Source organism: Pseudovirgaria hyperparasitica (genome assembly GCF_010093815.1).
Source record: "Pseudovirgaria hyperparasitica strain CBS 121739 unplaced genomic scaffold EJ05scaffold_14, whole genome shotgun sequence".
Taxonomy (NCBI): domain Eukaryota; kingdom Fungi; phylum Ascomycota; class Dothideomycetes; order Acrospermales; family Acrospermaceae; genus Pseudovirgaria; species Pseudovirgaria hyperparasitica.
In genome coordinates, this window is record NW_022985562.1 from 353,119 (window position 1) to 375,938 (window position 22,820).

Here is a 22,820-nt window from a genome sequence, read left to right on the forward strand (position 1 = left end):
CGGGCTCGAACTTGCCATTGTGGCGTAGTGTCATCGAGTACCTCTAGGTACCTACTATTACTTCGTGCAGCTCTCTAAATATTTAACGATCTAAGAATGCTTATTTTATTCGCATGCCCTCCATAGCAGACTCCCGATCCTTTTGACATGCAAGTGTATCAGGATGTAACGCACCAAGTTTAAGCTGGTATCCAACGCAGGCTCGCTCGTAGAGTTCTAGAGATGTCTTATAAAGGCGCTGTTAATGGAAGAGGAATGCGAGATGGTATACGCTATAAAGCGTGGCGGGATGATCGTGTCCAAGCGACTTCTCTCTCCCATCTAACGCTCGTCGAAGTAGCGCTTCGGCCTCATCGTACCTCTCCTGGCGCTCTAATACCCACCCAAGGCTATCAACGCTAGTGAGCGTGTCGGGATGATCGTGTCCAAGCAACTTCTCTCTGCCTTGTAGTGCTCGCCGTAATAGTCTATTCGCCTCGTCATACATACCTTGATAGGTTAGTATTTCACCTAAAAAATCTAAAGCCTCGACTTCCTCTCGTCTTTGTCACTATTGTTTTCCTGGCTTTCACAACCCTCTAACAGCTTGCGGGCAGTCTCCTCGGCTGCTCTATAACACCTTTGACATATGAGCGCATTTCCGAGTCTGCACAGTATACTCAATCTCTCTAAAGAATTGGTCCCGGACGTGCTTTCCACCATATGGATCTGATCTTGCAGACGATATTCTTCATCTTCTCTATATCGCGATTGTCGACCAACGTGCACCCCGGCCTCAAAAACGCCAGAGGTAGGCAGGAAGTTGCCGTGGACGTCCACGAGTGATCGGTATGCCAAACTGGGGCTCTTTCCAGTAAAGGCACTACTGCTAGTCTGAACAATGCTTGAGATTGACACAGGAGGAGATATTATCTGCGGACTCTGGCCCGCTAGATATATGCCTCCAGGCGACCAGACCGAAGCGGTCGGCGAATACACAGAGTTCGGCGCAGGAGATCCTCGCTCAGAAATCGTATGGCATCCTACAGCAGACGGCGTGGCTTTGCTTCATCAGTAAGAAAACCCAGTAGCCGTCTCATGCTGACTTACATGCTGCCGGACTAGGCGCATAGAGGAAGCTGTCCACTACCTCGTGCCTCTTCATCCGCCGCTCAATCATCTGCGGCTCAACTTCGCTGCCTCGCACCTCAAATTTAAGCTGACCCTTGTTGGTCTCGATAAGCTTCCTCTTCTGACGCTTTCGCACGATCGCTTCCATCTCTTCTGGCTTGATATTCTTGTCCTTACCCCACTGACTGATTCGCGTTCGGTACTGCCGTGACCTATATCCATATTTGTATTAGCAGCCTCTATAGAGCCTATAATACTTCGCACGGGAAGGAGCGACATACTCAGCTTTGAAACCATATTCCGCCTCAATTTTCTGCCTAAACGTTTTTAAGGGCAACTTCTGCTCAACATACAAGTCGAGAATGCGTTCCTTATACGACTCCCAGTCGTCCGCGCGAAGGGTCGGCGCCTTGCGCTTTCGCGGCAAAGCAGGCGGGTCCATGGACACTGCATGCTCAACATGAGTTCCTGGCACTGGCTGACTAGCACCAGCTAATGCCACTTCATATTGTGTGTTATGAGGTAGTGCTACAGATAGACTGAGCGGGTGGATAGCATGGCTGTGCAGATCTACGACTTGTCCGTCTGTGTACTGTGCCTGCTTGAAAGCAGCCGTGCCTGAAGGAGGCGACCAATATGATTGGATATGGGGTAAAACTCCTATCCACGGGTTTTCACAGACTTGGATTTGGCAGATGTATCAGGTCTAGCGAGAACGTGTCGAAGTATCCTTCTGTTCTTTCTGTGGCGGACTTGCTGATAAGCCTCTGAATGTACTGGGTATATGCGTCAGCTCACATTTCTCATGTGGATTCGTATCTTGCTGGCCCCGCAGCTATCCGTCCGTAACTTTTTCAGCGCAACTCTTGGCACGTGTCGCGCCTTGGTGAAGTACGGTCTGAACCGGTCGTTTGCAGCATAGCGAATCACGAACAAGCAATCGCCCTGAGGTGTCGGCCATGCATTGCTCTTCTGCGGAATGACGAATTACAACGAATAACAACCCCTGATGGTGGAGAGTAGGGTCTACTTCACTTTGCCCTCTTGCCTACTGTAGCAGCGGAGTTGTACTGAGACGCAGCTACGTAGCTTGAAGAGGATCCAGAGACACAACACGGAAACAAAACGTCTCCCTGGTTTAGTGTTCAGAGAAGTCACTGGCCCATGTATAAGTATCTGTATTTCCAGCGCGCCACCAAGGTCGAATGTCTATTTCACCTGAGGCAAGCCGCAAAGTATATAAGGCCACACTCAATCCTTGTCTCCCTCCTTGTAGCCTTCCTACTTTGTATATTTAAACATGTCCTGTCACCCCTCGCAGTCTCTATATGGCTACCCTACCTCCTCTACCCCAAGTAGGAATGATCCTACATCCAGCAAAGACGTTGAAAGTAAGGCTTGTTTACAGTACATGATGAGTATGAGATATCAATGACAAAGTCGGCCCAGGCTCAAGCCATATTGATCTTGGCTTCTTCGATCCATCAGACAAACAATCTAGCCAAGGTCGTGCAAGTACTAATGGAGGTATGTCTCCGTCTATTGCGATATATCGGTTGCCTAATTGATGCATTTTTAGCATGTCAACAGACCAAACTCGAGAATACAGTACATACTGTTGACCCAGTCAAAGGGCAAGCTGCCATGATAGAGCATGTTTCTTACTCTCAACCTGATCTCTATACTAACAGCGGGCCCTGCCCAGCCACTACGACCTGGGAAATAGACTCAGCCAACATCTATGAGTTCGTATGGCCATACACTGGACTTGGAATGAGCTACTCCTCGAGCATGTCTGAATGGACAGCAAATGGGTGCGTAATCAAGCCAGCATCAACAACGATCACGATGATAAAACCTTACTTACATGTTATATAATCCCTTGTCTTCCACACGTCTGCCTCCCATAATCACACAGAGCGACTCGACCGTGGAACGGGACGTTAGACATACCGATATCAACGAGCCTCATTGCGCCTCGCAGCTCTTCACGCGTCCCTTGTCACCTGACATGATGTACACAAAACCTGGTCAGGATCGAATTACTGGCTTCGCCGTCGAGACATCCAACATAAAAGACATCATCACTAAGATTGGATCTGTACTCCATAATGGCACATTCACGTGTGATGACGAAGGATGCGGAGGTAAAGTCTTCACTCGCCAGGCTGATTTGAGGCGACATTACACGACACATCATGCCATAGACAAACCAACCTTTTGGTGTCATGTTCCGAGCTGTCGACGCAGTATCAGAGGAAAGGGAAAAGCTTTCCGCAGGAAGGACAAGTTGATGTCACACATTCAGAATATGCATTATGATGTGCAAGAATGGCACTCTTAATGGGTTCCTATGTCCATTTTCAATGCGTCATCTACATATTTTTCGCATTGATCCTCCCGACTACGTCAAGTTTGTAAGAGAGGCCAGCGTCGTCAAGAAATATGTTATATAGTTCAAGTAAAGAGTGCTCGTTGGTTAGATTAAAGGATAATTAGTTCAGGCTACTTTCACTAGAGCGCCGTATTTATAGAAACTGCCTTACTTAGGATCATGTAACTGACGTCGCTCCCTGGATAACCTAATAGAAATCCCACATGCTCCGGCGCATCCTGGGGAACTTATGAACGGTAACTGTACATCTCGATATAGTACCGTACCTACCTACCGAGGCTCGGGTAAATAAGTCATGGCCGCACTTTTTACCACTATAAGCTATAGCATATAAAGTATCTAAGTATTATAGCTAGCCTTTCATCTAATACTATTAATAGATTGGATTTATATATACTTTAATAAGTAATATAATCTTTGTAGGTACTATATTAAATACTATTACTCTAATGTAGGCCTAGATAGTCTAAGTAAAAAGCGGCCACGACTTTCTTAGCTGAGCCTCGTACCTACCTTGGGCGTTGGGTGTGCGCGGAGCTGCCCCACCTTCTTGAAACCCCGCCTCGCCGAGATGCAACCAACCCAGTGAATAACGCCCACGAACGCCCGGATTGCCACAACCTTGTCCACGCGTAGGCGCACATCTCAATACCCCAGACACGACGATGAGTGAGGAATCAAAGCTTACCAAAGAGGCCACCTCGAAAGAGGCTGTGGCAGATGTTGATGCCGAAGTAAAGCAGGAATCACACGACCATGACGTTGACGGGAGCTCAGAAGAGGACGAAGATGAGGAAGCTGCAGATGGCCCCAACACCGAGAGTGCCGCAACTGGCGGAAAGAAAAAGAAAAAGAAGCGATCTAAGAGAAGCAAGATCAAAGCAGCTCTGACGGGACAGCAAGACGAAAAGCTGAGCACCGATCAGCTTCACCAGCTACTCGACCAGAACCCTGCCTTGAAATCGGAGGTCGAAGCTAGAACAAAAGGCATGAGCAAGGAACAACTTAATGATATGCTGAAACGGTTAGATCTCTCTGAGATTCTTACCGGGCTGGCGCCTCAAGGAAAGAACAAGAAAGACACTGGTAGCCACAAGTTTTGGATGACACAGCCAGTACCGGGATACGAGGAGAAAATACAAGAGGAAGGCCCAATCAAGGTCATTGACCCAAACACTATAGAGAAAGAACCATCGCAGATGTATCCTGGCTTTGAGTGGGTCACCATGAACCTTGAGGATGAGAAAGAGCTGGAAGAGGTGTACGATCTCTTGTCGAACCACTACGTAGAGGATGACGAGGCCATGTTCAGGTTCCACTACTCCAGTTCTTTCTTTGATTGGGCTCTCAGGGCACCTGGTTGGCGAAAAGATTGGCATGTTGGTGTCCGCGCGACAACGTCTCGAAAGCTGGTCGCCTTCATATCTGCTATACCCGTCGAGATCCGAGTCCGTCAAAATCTAGTGAATACCTCGGAGATCAATTTCCTTTGCATCCACAAAAAGCTCCGTGGGAAGCGCCTGGCTCCCGTGCTCATAAAGGAAATCACTCGCCGGTCGTATCTGGAAAATACTTTCCAGGGCCTATACACGGCCGGCGTACTCCTTCCCAAGCCAGTATCTACCTGCAGATATTTCCACCGCAGTCTAAACTGGGAGAAGCTGTATGAAGTCGGCTTTTCTCCAATGCCTCCAGGATCCACAGTGACCCGGCAGGTTGCAAAATATAGACTGCCATCAAAGACATCGACCGCTGGCGCCCGGCCCATGGAAACAAAGGACATTGATGCAGTGCTCAGTCTATTACGTCGGTACCTTGATAAATTCGACTTTGTGCCCATGTTCACCCGTGACGAGGTCGAACATTGGTTCTTACACAAACCCAAGGCGGATGACGAACGCGTTATCTGGGCCTACGTCGTCGAAGATACTTCTGGCAAGATCACAGATTTCTTCAGTTTCTACTGCCTAGAAAGCACAGTCATCGCAAGTTCAAAGCACAAGGTCGTTAGAGCAGCATATTTGTACTACTACGCCACTGAAACAGCGTTTGGAAATGACCAAGATGCGCTAAAGACTCGACTAAACGAGTTGATGAACGATGCCCTGATTCTGGCTCGTAATGTAAGTATTATCGCTCACAATGATACTTGGACCTACCAACTGACATTGTACGCAGGCAAAATTTGACGTCTTCAATGCACTCACACTTCTACACAACCCCTTGTTCCTCGAACAACAGAAGTTCGGCCCGGGAGATGGGCAATTGCACTACTACCTCTTCAACTACCGCACAGCGCCGTTGCTTGGTGGTGTCGATGCGCAGAACAGCGCCTCGGACAAGTTCATGGGTGGCGTGGGGATTGTCATGCTGTAGTGCGTGGACGTTTCGTCTTTGAGAGCCAGACCTGTCATGTATCCTGGGTATTTAGACACGGATGGACAAGAAATAAGAAACCACTTCGTGGTTTGTTTGGGAGACGGTCGATGAGCTAGAGTATGTCTCATCAGATGACAAGCCCGACTTGTATTACAAAAAAAGGTCACCAAAATTCTATTACGTGCCTACTACCGATTCATCAAATCCTGATCGCTGAGAAGTAGGACACATTTCGTTTCATGTTGTGAAGCCCCCAACGTCCGCGACATATCGGGGCTCACTCTATTGACTCACAACGACCTCGTACCTCGTCATATACGGGCAAGTAGAGTTGCCTTATCCAGTGAACAACATGGCCTGACACAAATATATCAACGTTGGGAAGTATTCTCAAGCTCCATGTTGATGATTCAGTCATTCGTTCCACGTCCTGCACTCCTCTCCTCTTCTTCTTGCATCACCAGCCCCCAATGAATCATGTGCTGCGTAAAGCGTAAAAGGTACATACATCGAGCCAGGACTTCGTGTCCATCGAAAATAACTACTTACAACGCTCTGCGATCTGCTCTGTCAAACTGGTGAATGAAGCTCTAGGCAGATGCATCTACGGGAGTGACTCTACACGAGATAGATCTGCATATGTTACGTTTCTCGGCTCTTCATTCAAATTCATCGAACAAGCAAGTGTTGGTATATACGTATTGACTTTCCATCAGTCTGGCCCAGCATGAGTGCTCTACGTATGCCTTACATATCATGACGTGTCATGAAACCCCAACGCCACCGCTATGCATATATAGAGAGAACCCGAAGACGGAAAAGTAACATTCCCTTAAAACCACGCCAGTGTCCACGTCGCCGGTAAATTCGGCCATCGTTCCTGCCACGCAGCTAATAGATCTGGCACGCGCTCATCAAAACCTGCTCTCGCGTCCCCGGCACCGTCCTCCCAGCCCCCGCTCCCATACCTATCCCTCTCCTCTGCCGCCGCTTTGTTGAGCACCGTGGCCAGGTCGAGAATGGCACGTCCGCCCACCAGCGCCTCTTCATGGTTGTCCTTGATGTCAACATTAAACACATGAACAGGCCTATTCAGCGGACTGCCCCTGTTGAGCAGATCATCGACGACAGCATCCCAACACCGTTCCTCGCACGTAATGACCACATCGACGACTCCGCCCTCGCAGCCTGCGGCGCCTCGGTCGGCTGTATGTGTGAGGCGCGGCACACCTGGTTGCCAGTCTTGCCAGCGCTCTGGGCAGCGCTTGACGGCCCGATTGCGTGCCAGCATGGGCAGAAGGCCATTGGCGGTGTACAAGCGTGTGTCTTTGGATGAGAGTTCGCGGTAGATGGAGTCGTAGGTGGGACCGTTGAAGTGGTAGACGTTGGGCTGGCTGATTGAGGGCCCGGGGAGACGGACTTGAGAACCGGTGCCAAAGGAGATGACCGGGAGTGTTGTAGGTGGCTTCGTCAGGACGTGGTGGGCTTCCATAGAGCTGTTGTGGTGGGTCAGTATTTCCGTTTCCATATGATGTTGAGGTAGACACGTACCGATTCTGATTACTTGCGCATACAGTGCAGAACTTGAGAGAGAAGTCGGGAGGCTTCGGTATCGGAGGGTCGTCCGTAGGTGTGGTTGAGCGAGGGATGTCACCAGTGGCACCGTCTAGGTTCATGCTTGTGCTATCGGGGACAGATTCTGGAGGCGGAGGAGGTGGTGGAGGTGGAGGGACTGGTGTTGATGAAGGTGTCGTAGCATTTTGACGTGCTCGCCTGGGATCGACCGTCATTGGAGGGTTGTGAAGGGGGAAAATATTTGAGGAATGAACGGCGGGAAGAGAAGGCTCGGATGCCCCCGCGACAAAGCTCGCACGTGTAGATATGGAAGCAATAGTAGTGATGAAACTTGAAGTGTATATATCTATCTCATGCTACAGTTACAAATTAGCAAGGTTCAACGTGCTGAGAATTCGAGATGTGTGGAGGCGCGTGAGCTTCTGTTCAGTTTTTTGCGTATACGGTAAGGTTATGTCCTCAGTAACACGAAGTGCTATAGGACAGCTCCAATAAGAAGTTCATCATGTGAAGGAAGAATGAGTCAGTAATGGAATAGTGCATACCTACAGAGGTGTCCTACATGTAGTAGTGTTCTGAAGTCAGTGGTGTCGATACATACAGAATCTTTAGGCTGGAAGGTTCGTGTTCCTTGAGGTCGAATCGCCAAGCCCCGCTTATGATATTATGTAAGCGTTACACGGACTTATAGAAGTTGATGCTCCGCCATTATGTCTTGTAGCAATGGAAAGTGTAAGGCAACAACAATATCTAGGATTATACTGGCTCTGAAGTAAATTACGATCTATTTAGAGTCTGGATTTCCAATCACGTGATACCGTGATGCGAGCTTACAACTACATCAAACATCCCCTCTCTTACTAATAACTATATCTCATGTGATAGTTTATATCCCATGTAATAGCTAGCCTTATCCTTAAACGTTCAGTCTACTACCAAGCCTGCCATCTAGTAATTGTTGTCTCTATATGTTATTTTATTCTACTTTTCGAAGATTTCAGGGATTATTCATTTACCAATTCCATTTTAGTCCTCATGAGCTAAACCTCATTCTGTTGAAGAGCCTAGGGAGATAGTACAACCCTTAATAGACCGTGAGCAAAACTTTTCCCCGAGTCTCCATGTGATTGTCCGAACATTTCGCTTTTCTCGACATCTTTCACGTGGCTTCTGTTAATCATGAGAAGACTTCCCTACGACTTACAAATGTGCCAGGGCAACAGCATCATTGATTTCTGCTAATGACCAGCACAAACAGGTAGTTTGTCGTATGGGGGTCGAGTACTCCTTATTGTTCAAAAGAAGTCCGCATAATAACTATTTGGGACCTCTATAGCCTCCAGGAGCGCTGAAACGAGACCTCTTCTGTGTGGGCCCATGGCCATCTCAACAAAAGAAGACATTCCCAACAGACGGACCCTGATACATCAGACCCTGCAGCAAAAGCCATGCCGATCACTGCATCTGACACGCTTGAACATCGTGGGCGTAGCTAGCTCATTTTGATCTTGACCCTCAGCTTCTTTTGCTTCCTCGCAAACTATGGCAATCGGAGGATAAGTGGACGGAGTCGTATCGATAGGCTGCCTTAGTAATGACATAGCCAGAATCGTAACGGGACCCGCAAGTAAATGCCGCGAGCCAAATTGTGGGAATACCATGAAGCGGTCATGGAGCGGTCAAGCTGTGGGAGTCAAGGTGTCAAGGCCAGGGCCAGGTCCAATTCGCCAAGAACAGTGGCGACTACGATCTTCAGACCTAGACAACCGGGTGGCATGTAGGAGTAGTAAGGTGGATGCGTGATGCGGTAGATGCGTGTGGCCACCATCTTGTCTGCCCACAAGTCTTCCTAGGACGCTACACATGCTCAGCCGAATAGCGAGTGACCCATATGTCAGAGATGCTGCCTCATGGGGCTTGGAAAGAACGATTCATACACGTCCCGTCGCAAGAAGCACCATTGTCATCATCTCCAGCTGGATGTGAGCTTCAAAGCTGTAGGCACAAGTCCGTGTTGAAGATTAAAGTCCGTATAATTCCATATAAACATTCCACCTCTGGAGAGGCGGGGGGTTTTGTAACGTGTCTGAGCACAGCTCTTGGGCCTCTGCAGCCCCACGGCCCCTGGAAAGTCTTGCTGCCTTCTCCGCCAATCAGTAATTAGCCCGACCGCCTCGGCTGCCCTGCGCGCACACCACACCACACCACCACCCAGCATTCAGCGCCTCCTTGCAGTGTACCCGCCGCTAGGGAGAAACAAAGAACACCAACTGTCTTCAAATCTTTTTAGGCCCAGCAGAGATCAGCTCGTTGCTCTTATATTAAGACTCTCCCCTCCACAATTGTCCTAATTATCTCCTTTTACCGCCTTCCTCTTGTCTCTCTTAATATCTCCTTGTCTTGTCTGCCTTGCTCGTCGACTTCTGCATCGGCTGGCAAACCTCAACAGAACCTCCGATTTCTCAACATTCCTCGCGTTCTCAGTCCACCCACTTCTGAACTCTCTCCACCGACACGCCTTCACGATGGCAACAACTACAGCTCGAGCCCAAATCCCGGCTATGAGACGTACTATCACTTCCGAGACAGAGTCCACCGTGACCTCCGCCGGTGTCTCCCCTACGGATTCGCCAAACCACTCGGCCTCGTCGACTTCGTTGTCCTCTCTCGGCTCAGAGACTGAACTCAAGAATCAACATGGCCAATTGATCGACACCTACGGCAATGAGTTCCAGATTCCAGATTTCACCATAAAGCAGATTCGTGATGCTATCCCAGCTCACTGCTTCGAGCGTTCTGCTGCCACTGGACTTTACTATGTGGCTCGCGATATTGTCTCACTTGCTGTGACTTTCTACCTCTTCAATCGATTTGTTACTCCCGATAACATCCCCTCGACCCCCATCCGCGCTGCTCTGTGGGCCTTCTATACCTTTGTGCAAGGGCTGTTCGGTACTGGTCTGTGGGTTCTCGCTCACGAGTGTGGCCACCAGTCATTCTCTCCCTCCAAGACTCTGAACGACACTGTTGGGTGGATCTGTCACTCAGCCCTTCTTGTTCCATATTTCTCATGGAAGATCTCCCACGGCAAACATCATAAGGCTACTGGTAACATTGAACGTGATATGGTTTTCGTGCCCAAGACTAGAGAGGTATATGCCTCGAGGGTTGGAAAGCTCGTTCATGAGATTCATGAGCTGACCGAGGAGACTCCTATCTTCACAGCTCTGCATATGATCGGTCAGCAGCTCGCCGGATGGCCCCTTTACATCCTCATGAATGTTACCGGTCACAATTACCACGAGAAGCAACCCGAGGGTAAGGGTAAGGGCAAGAAGAATGGTTTTGGAGGAGGTGTGAACCACTTTCAGCCTTCCAGCCCTCTGTACGAGCGCAAGGATGAGCATCTGATCCTCCTGAGTGACCTCGGTCTTGCGATTACCATGAGTGCTCTATACTTTGTCGGTAGCAAGTATGGTTTCACCAATCTCCTCGTTTGGTACATTATCCCCTATCTATGGGTTAACCACTGGCTCGGTAAGTAACCACGTCTCACCTCTAGAGACGACAGAACTGACCATTTCCCAGTTGCAATTACTTACCTCCAGCACACTGATCCCTCCCTGCCTCACTACGAATCCAGCGTCTGGACGTTTGCTCGGGGTGCTGCTGCAACCATTGATCGGGAGTTCGGTTTCATCGGACGACAACTTCTGCACGGGATCATTGAGACCCACGTCTTACATCACTACGTTTCTACCATCCCCTTCTACCACGCCGATGAAGCCACCGAGGCTATCAAGCCAGTCATGGGCGTGCATTACCGCTCTGACACAAGAGGGGGTCCCATTGGTTTCTTGAAGAGCATGTGGAGATCCGCTCGCATGTGCCAGTTCGTCGAGCCCAGCGAGGGCGCGAAAGGAGAAGGTCAGGGCGTACTGTTTTACCGCAACCACAACGGACACGGACCCTCACCCCTGAAGTTGTCGCCATCAGCTTCCTAGTGGCACTGCCTAATCATGACGTATACGTAACACTATTCCCAAAGATCTTTGGGGGGATCCGACGTTCTTTGTATCTCCATAGGCGTTTGTACAGGCCGTACGACGCGCGAAAAACGCCGTAACTTTTGTTGTCTGGGCGTTTTCTTATTGAATAGAGGCGATACTGCTCAGCCCAACGAAATGCTAAGAGCTTTAGACCTAGGCTAGATGATATCTGATAGATAGATCAGTCATTCACCAGAGAGAAAATAATAGTCAGATTGAAATCCTCAAAATTTCATGAAAAGTCCTATTATGTGCTTGCAGACGGTGCGGCTTTTTGTCTCAGAAGCTTACGCCAGCACTGCGGGGTTGCACATTCATACTCTCACTCATAGCACGTGGCACGCAAAGGCTAATCAATATACAGGCTGCGTTGAACAATCAAACCTGGACCATGCCAAGTAATACTTGATTAGGGTCACTTGGTTGAATAGTTCTGCTTCACAGTAATTACAATATTTTATAGTTGTTCCCATAGACGTATTCAGTCGAGACACCTGTATGGGAGAGAAAGGCTTCATGTTGAGATATTTTCAGGAAATGAACGATGATCAACCAGTACGCTATCCCCATTCTAGAACCATTGCCACAGTCGTCCACTTTATAGACACTTCCCAAAGTCACCACTCACATCCAATCATGTCTGACCTTGATCTTCTTTCGTCGCTCAAGCGCTCCATCTCACCACCAACAACGACGCGCCTTACAAAAAGATCAAGACGCTCAGCTCTCATCCTAACACCTGCAGCTGTTGAAGCTGGCTCTGCAACCATTGGCAATCACCTCGAGTACTTTTGCGCGAGACTGACGCCGCTGTGTCGCCCACCTACCGCTCTATCCATTGATGACTATGGAGCATTGTTCAAGCGAAATCAACATGAGCATGGGAGGCACTTTGTAGTGCATCAGCATTCACATCCAGTTGCGGGTGTCCACTGTACGTTGGCATTGTCACATGTAGTGCTGTAATAAACATCACGCTGCGAGAGAGAAAAGAAAACAACGTAGACGTAGTACAGTGCTGATGCACAATAATTAGATGATCTGCGTCTCCAGGTCTCAGCCACGAGTAGTGTGAGTTGGGCAGTGCCGTATGGTTTGCCCGGAGATCCGAATTCGAAACGGTTGAATCGAATGGCGATAGAGACGAGGGTGCATTGCGTATGGGTACGTATCTTCTCCGCCATCCGACGACGTCCATGATATCTCTACCTCACTTCGCTCGTGCTTGACAATACAAACAGAACCACCTCATCGAATCCGCCTCCCATGCCACCGGCTCCCTGCTCATCTGGGACACGGGCGAGTACGAAGTCCTCCCGCGCCACGCCGCCCCAGTGGCCACAGACGACGACGACGACGACGACGATGACAGTCCTTCACCAAACCCCTCGTGTCCATCAGAAACCACGAAACTCCGCGCTGCATTTCGAGATGTACGTCTGTTCCATCCCCACCTTCCCCCCCCCCTGGTCACTCTCGAGATATACAGTACCCGTGATTACACTCGCAGCCCTTTATAATTAGCCCCTGAACAAACTTAACCACGTTACCCACATACAGAGACACATCCGTCTGCGTCTCCACGGCACACGCCTGCCCGCAAACTACACAATCTACATGCGTCTGCCGTCCGCGAACGCAGCGCCACACACGCACACGCACAAGACACCAAACCCACTCGCGACTCGCCGTCGTCGACGACGCAGGAAGAATGCCCCGTCGACCACCGCACGTCTGCGCAGTCCAGTCTCGACGTCGGAAGAAGAATCCGAAACACGTGATGCTACTGCTGCAGCTGCAGCACCTTCTAGAGTTACTGATAGCGAAAGTATGAAGAATGACGACGCGGCGGTGGCGGCAGCGGCAGCTGCCAATGCGTCTGACGTCGAAGATGCGCAAATTGCGACTAGCAATGCATATCCCGGTGCTACGAACGATATCGGCTCTGTGCACCAACGACGGTGGTTTCTCGGGCTTGACAGGGGTAACTCTGGGTTTGTCCGGGCAGGATCTCGGGGAGAGAGCTGGGTCAGGGAGGACGACAAGCGGGGATTCGAGCCATTCTACGTTCGGGGGAGTGCAGTTGAGCGAAGCGTCGTGACGGGCAGGTTAGCTAGTGAATTGTTGAGTGATGAGGGGGTAGAAGGCTTCGTAGAGAGGGGCAATTGGCAGGGAATCACTTCGTGAAGGTGGAGAGAAGTATTGTGTGTATGTCTCTATGCGTACTCTGAGGTTGTATCATATATCTAAAGCCAAACAAAACGCCGATCGAAATGCAAAACGAGCTATACAAGCCTACAGTCCAAGCTTTCTATATGCCCAAAACGCTCCGTTATAGCGATCTCACACAAGTGCGAAACTGGAGAAGTAGATACATGAAAGGCTGAGAGCATCAGCGCCGCTCAATGAGCAGCACGTGCATGGCCAAGTATGAGAGTACCATGAAAGCAGCTGCGAAAACACCGAGGCCAATGGCGTCTTTCCATAGGTCAAGTACCTGGAAGCCGAAGGAGCTCAAAAGAGAGGCACCTGGGACCTCGATGTCAAGACCGTATTTGTGGTCGACAAGACTTAGTGTGCGCACTTCGTTGACGAGGAGACCTTCGTAGGCGTAGTGAAAGATTGACAACTGCGGATGTTGTAAGCAAGAATACCGAGCAATGAGTCAAAAAAACTTACAGTTTGCAGCCACGTCGCTGTTAATGGGATAGTCTCGTGGTTCAAGAGGAAACCAGAAAAGAGTAGCGATATGAGCATCGTAAGGAGTGCTATTAGATTTGCAACTCCACTATTCCTACAGCAGATGCCGATGAAGAGACAAATACCAGCTGCCGCCAGATTGAATAGGACGAGGAATAGCATGAATTTCAGGAAATTGCCCCAGTGAGGAAGCAGTCCAGTCATCGGATATATGATGATACCCAAGATGATAGGAGGAATAATCCGCAGAGGCACGATGTCAAATACAGTCTTGGCCAAGAAATACGATAAGGGATGGTAATATCCTTTCGCGCGCTCTCGTACGAAGATGAGTCTCTCGGGGGCAAAGACCGTCAAGCTGGTCAAGGTACTGAAACCGAAGAGAGCTAGAATGAAGAAGAAGAGACCTAGACGATTCTGGAAGCCTTTGATATCATCTGTCAGTCCGAAGAAGAGATAGCCAATAGCCACTCCTAGCACGATAGCGATGGCGTAATGAGTAAGCATGAGCATTGGGTTGCGATATAAATTGCGCCACGTTCGAACCGAGAGAATGACGAATTGTCTGGGTATACCAACTTTGCGATAGCCTCGAATTTTCCCTGTGGAAGCGCCATTTACTTGGCCATCACCATTTGGAGTACCGTTTGCTTCATTGGCAGAGGTCACAGCGCGTCGAATGTCGTCCTGGAGAGAAACGGCAACATCGGATGTTGCATACGAGGTGATCAACGCATCCAAATTTGTGCCCGTGCCACCATTTGCCGGAGGGAGAAGGTGGTCAGGATCCTCTAGGATCTGTGGTGGAGGATTACCTTGTTGACGAGACATACGAAGCCACTGTTGGGTATTATCGGGAATAACTTCGTCGTCAGTCTTAGGCGTAGTTGTACCATCACCTCCAGTATTGCTCTTTTTTCGAGTAAATAAGTCACGCTCTTGTTGTTGTCGAATGGACGTTCTGCGCTTGCCTTGCACTCTCAAACTTGAACCCGGGCTTCCCATTGTGTCTGGACCGACGCTGACGTTTGAGACGCTCGGAACGGATTTGACACCAATGGCACTACTTGCACTTGTCCGAAGGCCCACATTATCGAAGAGCGAGCTATTCTCATCGATTGAAGAATGCGCGGCACCAGCATGCATCGTCAGATCAACCAGGTAGTCCGCGATATTAAAACCAGGCGGACATGGGTAACCAATAGAGTCGAAATAAGCTTGACAGCTGCTAAATGGCCCGGAGTAAACTGCCCTACCTTTGGCGAGCAAGACGAGCTGATCGAACAAAGCAACAATGTTTGAGCGAGGTTGGTGAATGGTAAAGACCACTGTGCGGTTGTAGTTTTTGACGAGACTGACCAGGCATTCTACGACGTTGTAAGCGTTGTATGCATCTAGACCACTAGTAGGTTCGTCCAGGAAGAGAATGCTTGGGCTGGTCACAAGCTCGCAGGCAATACCGACTCTGCGTTTCTCACCACCTGAGATTCCACGATTGCTGCCTTCTTCTGAACCAATCAACTGGTGGCGGATGTGGTAAATCCCGAGCTGCTTCTCAACATCTTCGACCTTTTGAGCCTTGGACATGCTGCTCATCTCCCTTGGTAAACGCAGCATGGCAGAATTCCATATGGTCTCGTGTACAGTCAAAGTTGGGAGAAGCGTGTCTTCTTGGTCGACAAATCCGATTACATTGCGAAATTCCTCGTCAAGGACATTCTCTCCATTCAGGTAGAAGTGGCCCTCTACAGAACCTCGCTTGTTCTTCCGAGCCAGTATGTCCAGGAACGTCGTTTTACCAGCCCCTGAAGCGCCCATAATTGCCATGAGTTCTCCTGGGTGGACCGCTCCCGCAACGCCAGAGAGGATCTGCTTGCCATTCAAGTTGTAGCCGACATTTTCGAAATATAGCGCCGCAGGCTGATGATCAGCCAGAAGCTTCGCGCTTTCATCCTCGTCTTCGTCGGATAGATGGATGTAACCGCCTTTCCTGCTTGCAGTACGTCGAGCAATGAACCAGACCCCTAGTATGACAGCCACCACAAATAGTGCACAGCCCGCGATTACGCCAGCGATGAGTGGAGTATTGATCTTCTTGACGGGCTTTTCATAGCCTGGAACCTCTGTCTTGTACATACATTCGGAGGAACGGCAACTTAGGAAGATGCTCTTATCGCCGAAGATACTGGCTATCAAGTTGTCCATAGCCGGCTCCGTGAAGACACTGCCATCGTTGTCGCTGCCGCCTTCTGTCTTGATGGATGTAAATGCAGCAGGTCCTTTGATCTCTTCTCGGAGGAAATCTCCGATGTCGATCGAGTTCTCTTCACCGCAAAGCATGCGCCCCGGAATGCATCGGCACTGAATGTGATCGCAATTGTATTTGGTGATATTCCGATTTTCTTCCATGTCTCTTGCAGCAGTGCAGGAATCAAGACCGCAGTAAAAAGATTCTCGTTCGTCAACCCAGACTACGGCATTGTCAGCTTGCCTACATACTAGCACGTTGAGGGCGGCAACTTACATTGAAAGTTACACTCTTCAGTCTCTGCATTACAAGAAAAAGTAGCTTGAGGCTTCTTCTCTTTAAGCATTTCAACAATCTTGTTGTTCGTGATGTCGCACAGCTGATAATTCTCCTTGACAAGACCACCATCTTTATAGCACACTGCGCCGTCACCATCTTCGGTTGGTACAAAGGCTCTACATGCATCGTTCGTGGTGCAAAGATTGCAATTTATTCCTTCCCAGCCTTCTGTACAACCGCAGTGATCGCCTTGTCTCGGTGCTCTGTCCGGTCCATCCGCTAAAGAGCCGCAAGCTGGCTGTGAGCAATCTTCACCACCAAATCCGGGTGGACAGACACATCGTCCGTTCGCCTGACTACAGTCTGCGAACTGGTGGCAGACGAAGTCGTCCAGGTTGCAATTGAAGCATGGAGGACAGTTATCAGGACGGTCGTCACGGATGGCAAATGGGTTCGGAATGAGGTCTCTGGCGGTAAAGTTGGAGCGGATGTGCTGTGATCGAACGGTGCGGGCGAAAAGTGCAGGGAGGAGCACAAGTGTAGACCATTGTGACCCATACATCTCGGCGGTTGGGTCAAGCGATATGACTACGTTGTGTAGTTGAGAGCTCTCTGATAGTCTGGGGAAGCTCGGGGGAGTAGCTGCAGGCGCTCAACGCGCTGCTACCTCTGCGCGGCTCGGGTGGTGGCTGAGGAGATCAGCAACGTTTCAGTGACGGAGAAGTATGGGAGGAGAAGAGAAAACTGAAACGAAAGTCAAGGGAGTTCCACCTCATGACAAGAAAGAAGCTACGTAAGTAAGATATTGCCTGCGGGCAGTAGGATCGTGAAGAGTAGGCAACGCAACAATGATACGGTAATAGACGGAATGCCTGCCATCCTTGGCTAAATCCATCAATGGTCGCCAAGGATGGTCTGGGCGCACTCCTCGGTCCAAACGACGGGCGCAAATGGTTCAGGAGGTATCAGGTGCATCTTTTCAGATGACCTTCACGACTTGATCTTCCCATCAATTACATATGGGGTAAGACATAGCCAACCCGTCCGTTGCATACAACCACGCATATAGCTCTCGGAGTTCACAGCAAATGATCGAAAGATCAGCAATGCATGTTCTCAAGTTTGAAGCTAACATCCATGGCGTCAAGCACCACCCGCAGCCCCACACGAGCAGGTTCCACGCCCTTTGCGCGGCATTGTTAACATGGATAGCCGTGAAATGAACTCATAAAGCGTGCTTCGAGACTTGACAAGACACCTCAATACCTTTGCGGTTGCGGTTCTTGCTCCAACTACATTTGCTCGAACATTAATTCACTTTCGACATGGTCCATATCGAGCCTTTCGTAGTAGAAGAGGTATGCAGTCTTCCGGACGCCCAGTCAGAATCATCGAACCACTTTTAGCTGTTAGGGAGCTTTCAGATGTACTGACATGAACCAGTGGATGGACTTGCACCAACCAAATGCGAAACATGACATTGCCGAAACATGTTGTGCGTCTGTGTCCATGGAAGAACTCCAGAATTTATGTGAAAATAAATCAAAACAAGTGCTTGAAATGCCTGGCAAACTGGACTACGGCGATATTCGCGGAAGTGACAAATTACGAACGAACCTGGCAACTCTCTATTCTTCAAAAGCTGGCTCGCCTGTGTCCAAAGATAGCATAATCATCACTCCTGGAGCAATTGCTGCCAACTATCTATTTCTCGTCTCTCATGTCGGCCCAGGAGATCACGTCATCTGTCATTACCCAACGTATCAGCAATTGTATTCAGTCCCAGCATCTCTTGGGGCTGAAGTTGATCTATGGAAGTCTGACCCTGATAACGAGTGGGTGCCAGATATCGAACAACTCAAATTGCTGGTCAAACCTAACACGAAACTCATTATCTTGAAGTGAGTACCCCGTGACCGAGATCTTGCATGATACATCACTCATACTGTACCCAGTAATCCTAACAATCCGACGGGATCAGTATTAAAGAGATCACTGCTCGACCAAATCATCGAAGTGGCGAGCGCAGGTGATATTACAATCTTGTCCGATGAGGTGTATAGGCCAGTTTTTCATGGCATCACGCCAGTGGATTCAGAGTTTCCGTCGTCGATGCTGTCCCTGTATCGCAAAACCGCAGTCACGGGATCATTATCGAAAGCGTACTCGCTGGCTGGTATTCGCGTTGGGTGGATTGCGTCCCGAGACGAGGCAATCATCGAGAAATGTGCTGCGATGCGACATTACACGACGATATCAGTCAGTAAACTGGATGATCAAGTTGCAGCTTTTGCGCTAGATCGAGATACTGTCCACAGCCTGCTCGGACGAAACATCCAGCTAGCGAAGAAGAATTTGGAAATTTTGGATCGATTCATCCTCAAACATGACGATGAGTGTTCTTGGGTAAAGCCTGTAGCAGGCACCACGGCGTTCGTGAAATTCTGTAGAGACGGTCAACCTGTCGATTCAGCGGAATTGTCCAAACGGCTCATGGAGAAATCAGGAGTCTTGGTATTACCAGGGGACGTATGCTTTGGACCAGAGTTCGCTGGCTATGTCAGAATCGGCTATGTACAGCGCACCGAGGCTCTTCAGGCAGGTCTTGACGCCATGCGAATGTTCATGAAAAGGGAATTTGACGATGTCCCATTGGCAACACGTGCAGAAGATCAAGACATCAAAGATACTTAGATGATGCATCCAGTCAGGCTCGTACCGACTCCAAAGGCACAAATGTAGTATGCCTCACATAGAGTGACATTTTCCATCTTAGTGAAGAGGCCGTGAATAATTGGTGGGGTTTGCGTGGGGCATCATCCATGCCGTTCGTAACAAGCTAGAGATGGATCCATCCATGGCTGCCATAAAATGCTATTTGCAAAACTCGACTGAATTTTCATCTCAAGACGGCCACTTAATCTTTTATCAGAAATTGCAATCGATTGCATCTCCGTAAAATCGGGTTTTCGCCTTTCAACTGCGGAGCCGGCGCCATATATCACGAATCACGATAAGTCCACTTTTCTAATTTGTTATTAATCGCAGTATGCCCACCTCCAACAGCGTGGGACTGGACACTCTTCAAATTCGCCATTGCAGCAACATTGTGATTGAACCTCGTCGATTAGGAGCTCGCATGGAACGATTAAAACGTGTCAAACAATGCCTCCAAAATCCATCATGTCAGATGGCCACTCTACAGAAACCTCCCCACTCTTGTCCAAGGATTCGTCCCAAACCATCAACCCCAATGTTCTCGACTGCAGGGTCGGCATTACCACTGAAACGTCTCAATCTGTAGTACGTAACACAGCTAATGCAGAATCCTACAGCCCTCACACCAGAGATGTCGAGAACCAGTCGGGTTATGAAGTTCAGAAGTCACAACAGCATCAGGGGCTGCCAGAAGTACGGAAACGTCTGAAGTACATCATTCCAGCTGTTGCAATCGGGGTATGATTCCTATATAAACATTTCTCTCAGCAAGGCTGAAAACGTGGCGTTGTAGTGGGATGCACATCGGAGCGTTCTGATGACTGTGCTAGTATCTATAATACCACTTTCCCTGCCTGTTGGGAGCACTCGTGCCGCAAGCTGATCAATATCCCAGGTTTTCCTCGCTGCAGCTGATCAGACAGTAATCGTCTCTTCCTATGGACTGATTGGCACCGATTTGAAGGCATTGAATAAGACGTCATGGATAGCAACAGCGTAGGTGAATCATGCTCGTCAAGCAGTATTGAGAACTCACATGGAGTATAGGTACATGCTGACCTTGACCTCGTTTCAGCCCTTGTATGGCAAGCTCTCGGATATCTTCGGACGCAAAGCTTGCCTCATCTTCGCATACACAGTATTCGGCATTGGTTGCTTGTGTTGTGGTCTTGCTCGGGATATTAACGAATTGATAGCCGCCCGGGCTCTAGCTGGAATCGGTGGAGGAGGGATGACTGCGCTCGTGTCAATTCTCCTATCCGATATTGTCACCTTACGTGAGAGGGGAAAGTGGCAAGGCTACATCAACATCATATACGCCAGTGGTGCTGCAACTGGAGCTCCTGTTGGTGGAATTCTGGCTGATTATGTTGGTTGGAGATGGGCATTCAACGTACAGCCCCCGCTCTGTCTCATCAGTATTATTGCTGTGAGCCTAGCTCTGAAGCTACCAAGGCATAATCGTGGAAGCTGGAAGGCCAAAGTCCTAAGGATTGACTTCTTCGGTGCGATTATCCTCATAACTGCCATATCGGCCTTCTTGATAGCCCTGGATCGAGGTAGTAATCAATCATGGAAGGACAAATGGACCATTGTGAGTCTGGCCATTTCACTTCCTCTCTTTGCTCTCTTTATTCTAGTCGAGAGTAAGGTCGCAGCGGAACCATTTGCACCTGGACATATCATCTTCAGGAGATCCATGTTTGCTGGATATCTGGTAAACTTCTTCGCTTTCGGAGGCTGGCTTGGAGCCTTGTTCTACATTCCTCTTCATTTTCAGGTTGTCAACGATTTGAGTGCTACGGAAGCAAGCCTGCGGTTGATTCCTTCCATCGTCTGCGGAGTATCTGGCTCACTTACTGCGGGATTCTATATGCAAAGGACCGGAAAGTACTATTGGCTTACAGTGATGTGCTATACGAACTTGACGATAGGGATGTCCGTTGTGCTCCTCTGCTCTGGAATTCTCTTCAATTCTGTACCTGGTATAATGGTGGGCATGTGCATATGTGCATTCTCCAATGGTATCGGTGTGACTACGTCCTTGATAGCTTTGAGTAAATATCTCGCCCTCATCGTAACTGAAAGGACACAGGCTAACATCGATAGTTGCCAACTGTACTTACGAGGACCAAGCTGTCGTCACGGCGTGCTCATACCTATTCAGATCTCTCGGTAGCGTCTTCGGCATGTGCATTTCTGCGAGTATCACCAACTCAACACTCCGAACAAGTCTCATGCATGCGTTGAGCAATGGCAAGGATGGCGAGAGGATTGCAGAGGGTGTGAGACATAGCTTGGCATATATTAGAACTCTTGAACCCTCACTTCGCGAATTGGTGAGGAGCTGCTATGGTTTGTCCACACGATCTGCATTTGGGTTCCAGGTTGCACTCGTCATGGGAGCTACAGTAAGCGCAGTATTCATCAAAGAGAAGGCTCTGGGTACTTGAAAGAAGAGCGCGGGGACGAGATTAGTGGGCAGCAGAGAATGGCTGTGCCAATGCTCGTCGAAAGCATCAACATTATACATTTTTAGAGGGTGTTAATTGTTCGCATTGGTGGTTTTTATCTGGTATTAGTACGCCTAGATCCAGGTACCTTCTATTGTCGCATCATAGAAAGCAGGGCGCGTCGAGGAGCTTCGGCATATTGTTGGATTGTCCACTTGTCTCACAATATCTGTCCAGCCACTGTTAGATACAAGCCTCGATACAATAACCGAGTCACAATCAAGTCCAATTCTCCTTCCTGGATCAATGACACTGGGACGCTGTCTTCAATGTGGAGGGCCCTGCAACCAGACGTGCTCAACATGTGACACCTATATACTTGGCACAACAAGGACAATGTTAAGAAAGGGCCTTCCGAACATTCTCTCAAGTGCAATAAAGGTGCCATGGAAGCATCGAAACTTCTTTGACATACATTCTAACTACTTCTGTAATGCTTGGAGTCATGATCGCTACGATGTTAAGATATTCAAACTCTTTGTTTGGAGCACACTAGAAACTTCGACTATACCCTGGGTTTATCGCGAGAGTGCAGTCTGGCTCTCTGATTCGACACCATCCTACATTACCGCTACACTCCTATATGCGGCCGGCGACTTTTCAGGAGGACTCTGGACAACATTGACGAACCTCTACGTCCTGTATCCTTGAACATGAGTCGCAACAGATGTCTTAGCCGCATTCCTGGACCTCATGATCTCTGGAGCATACACATGAGCCCTTAATCGATGAAACTATGCATGCACTGAATTGCGGAATGTGTTGGTATTGGGTCAGTGAAGTTGAGAAATTATATAGGCAACTGCAGGTTTCAGAACGCAGCCACACGATTGGTATCTACTAGCAGAGATCGC

The 22,820-nt window shown here is 49.1% G+C and overlaps 9 protein-coding genes across 9 annotated transcripts; 6 read left to right on the forward strand and 3 right to left on the reverse strand.

The window, feature by feature from the left end:
- Window positions 1-20: 20 nt before the first annotated feature.
- EJ05DRAFT_478872 (uncharacterized protein) lies at window positions 21-1,916 on the reverse strand. The gene is made up of 3 exons (XM_033744547.1): window positions 1,392-1,916; window positions 1,090-1,322; window positions 21-1,040 (listed from the first exon to the last, which is right to left on the reverse strand). Exons 1-3 carry the CDS (start codon window positions 1,550-1,552, stop codon window positions 520-522), a joined length of 915 nt encoding a protein of 304 aa, XP_033597514.1. The 5' UTR covers window positions 1,553-1,916; the 3' UTR covers window positions 21-519.
- A 494-nt stretch (window positions 1,917-2,410) lies between these two features.
- Window positions 2,411-3,454, forward strand: EJ05DRAFT_503378 (uncharacterized protein; the record flags this gene model as incomplete). The annotated part of the gene is made up of 4 exons (XM_033747409.1): window positions 2,411-2,501; window positions 2,560-2,637; window positions 2,690-2,924; window positions 3,058-3,454. The coding sequence occupies 4 exons, from the start codon at window positions 2,411-2,413 to the stop codon at window positions 3,452-3,454; spliced, it is 801 nt and encodes a 266-aa protein (XP_033597515.1).
- Window positions 3,455-4,494: 1,040 nt separating this feature from the next.
- EJ05DRAFT_442621 (Glycylpeptide N-tetradecanoyltransferase) lies at window positions 4,495-5,881 on the forward strand (the record flags this gene model as incomplete). The annotated part of the gene is made up of 2 exons (XM_033742045.1): window positions 4,495-5,628; window positions 5,684-5,881. The coding sequence occupies 2 exons, from the start codon at window positions 4,495-4,497 to the stop codon at window positions 5,879-5,881; spliced, it is 1,332 nt and encodes a 443-aa protein (XP_033597516.1).
- A 508-nt stretch (window positions 5,882-6,389) lies between these two features.
- On the reverse strand, window positions 6,390-7,589 carry EJ05DRAFT_120851 (RNA polymerase II subunit A C-terminal domain phosphatase ssu72). The gene has a single exon (XM_033739074.1). The coding sequence runs from the start codon at window positions 7,410-7,412 to the stop codon at window positions 6,717-6,719; it is 696 nt and encodes a 231-aa protein (XP_033597517.1). The 5' UTR covers window positions 7,413-7,589; the 3' UTR covers window positions 6,390-6,716.
- Window positions 7,590-9,984: 2,395 nt separating this feature from the next.
- EJ05DRAFT_488620 (uncharacterized protein) lies at window positions 9,985-11,463 on the forward strand (the record flags this gene model as incomplete). The annotated part of the gene is made up of 2 exons (XM_033745729.1): window positions 9,985-10,996; window positions 11,048-11,463. 2 exons carry the CDS (start codon window positions 9,985-9,987, stop codon window positions 11,461-11,463), a joined length of 1,428 nt encoding a protein of 475 aa, XP_033597518.1.
- A 681-nt stretch (window positions 11,464-12,144) lies between these two features.
- Window positions 12,145-13,887, forward strand: EJ05DRAFT_519745 (uncharacterized protein; the record flags this gene model as incomplete). Its single annotated transcript, XM_033748730.1, has 4 exons — window positions 12,145-12,442; window positions 12,545-12,672; window positions 12,750-12,941; window positions 13,069-13,887. The coding sequence occupies 4 exons, from the start codon at window positions 12,145-12,147 to the stop codon at window positions 13,693-13,695; spliced, it is 1,245 nt and encodes a 414-aa protein (XP_033597519.1). The 3' UTR covers window positions 13,696-13,887.
- Window positions 13,699-17,786, reverse strand: EJ05DRAFT_455797 (uncharacterized protein). The gene is made up of 3 exons (XM_033742482.1): window positions 16,733-17,786; window positions 14,188-16,679; window positions 13,699-14,137 (listed from the first exon to the last, which is right to left on the reverse strand). The coding sequence occupies exons 1-3, from the start codon at window positions 17,295-17,297 to the stop codon at window positions 13,901-13,903; spliced, it is 3,294 nt and encodes a 1,097-aa protein (XP_033597520.1). The 5' UTR covers window positions 17,298-17,786; the 3' UTR covers window positions 13,699-13,900.
- Window positions 17,787-18,060: 274 nt separating this feature from the next.
- Window positions 18,061-19,429, forward strand: EJ05DRAFT_488623 (PLP-dependent transferase; the record flags this gene model as incomplete). Its single annotated transcript, XM_033745730.1, has 3 exons — window positions 18,061-18,093; window positions 18,179-18,636; window positions 18,691-19,429. 3 exons carry the CDS (start codon window positions 18,061-18,063, stop codon window positions 19,427-19,429), a joined length of 1,230 nt encoding a protein of 409 aa, XP_033597521.1.
- A 315-nt stretch (window positions 19,430-19,744) lies between these two features.
- EJ05DRAFT_478880 (MFS general substrate transporter) lies at window positions 19,745-22,208 on the forward strand. The gene is made up of 4 exons (XM_033744548.1): window positions 19,745-20,191; window positions 20,349-20,449; window positions 20,501-21,510; window positions 21,563-22,208. Exons 1-4 carry the CDS (start codon window positions 19,901-19,903, stop codon window positions 21,904-21,906), a joined length of 1,746 nt encoding a protein of 581 aa, XP_033597522.1. The 5' UTR covers window positions 19,745-19,900; the 3' UTR covers window positions 21,907-22,208.
- The last annotated feature ends 612 nt before the right edge of the window (window positions 22,209-22,820 follow it).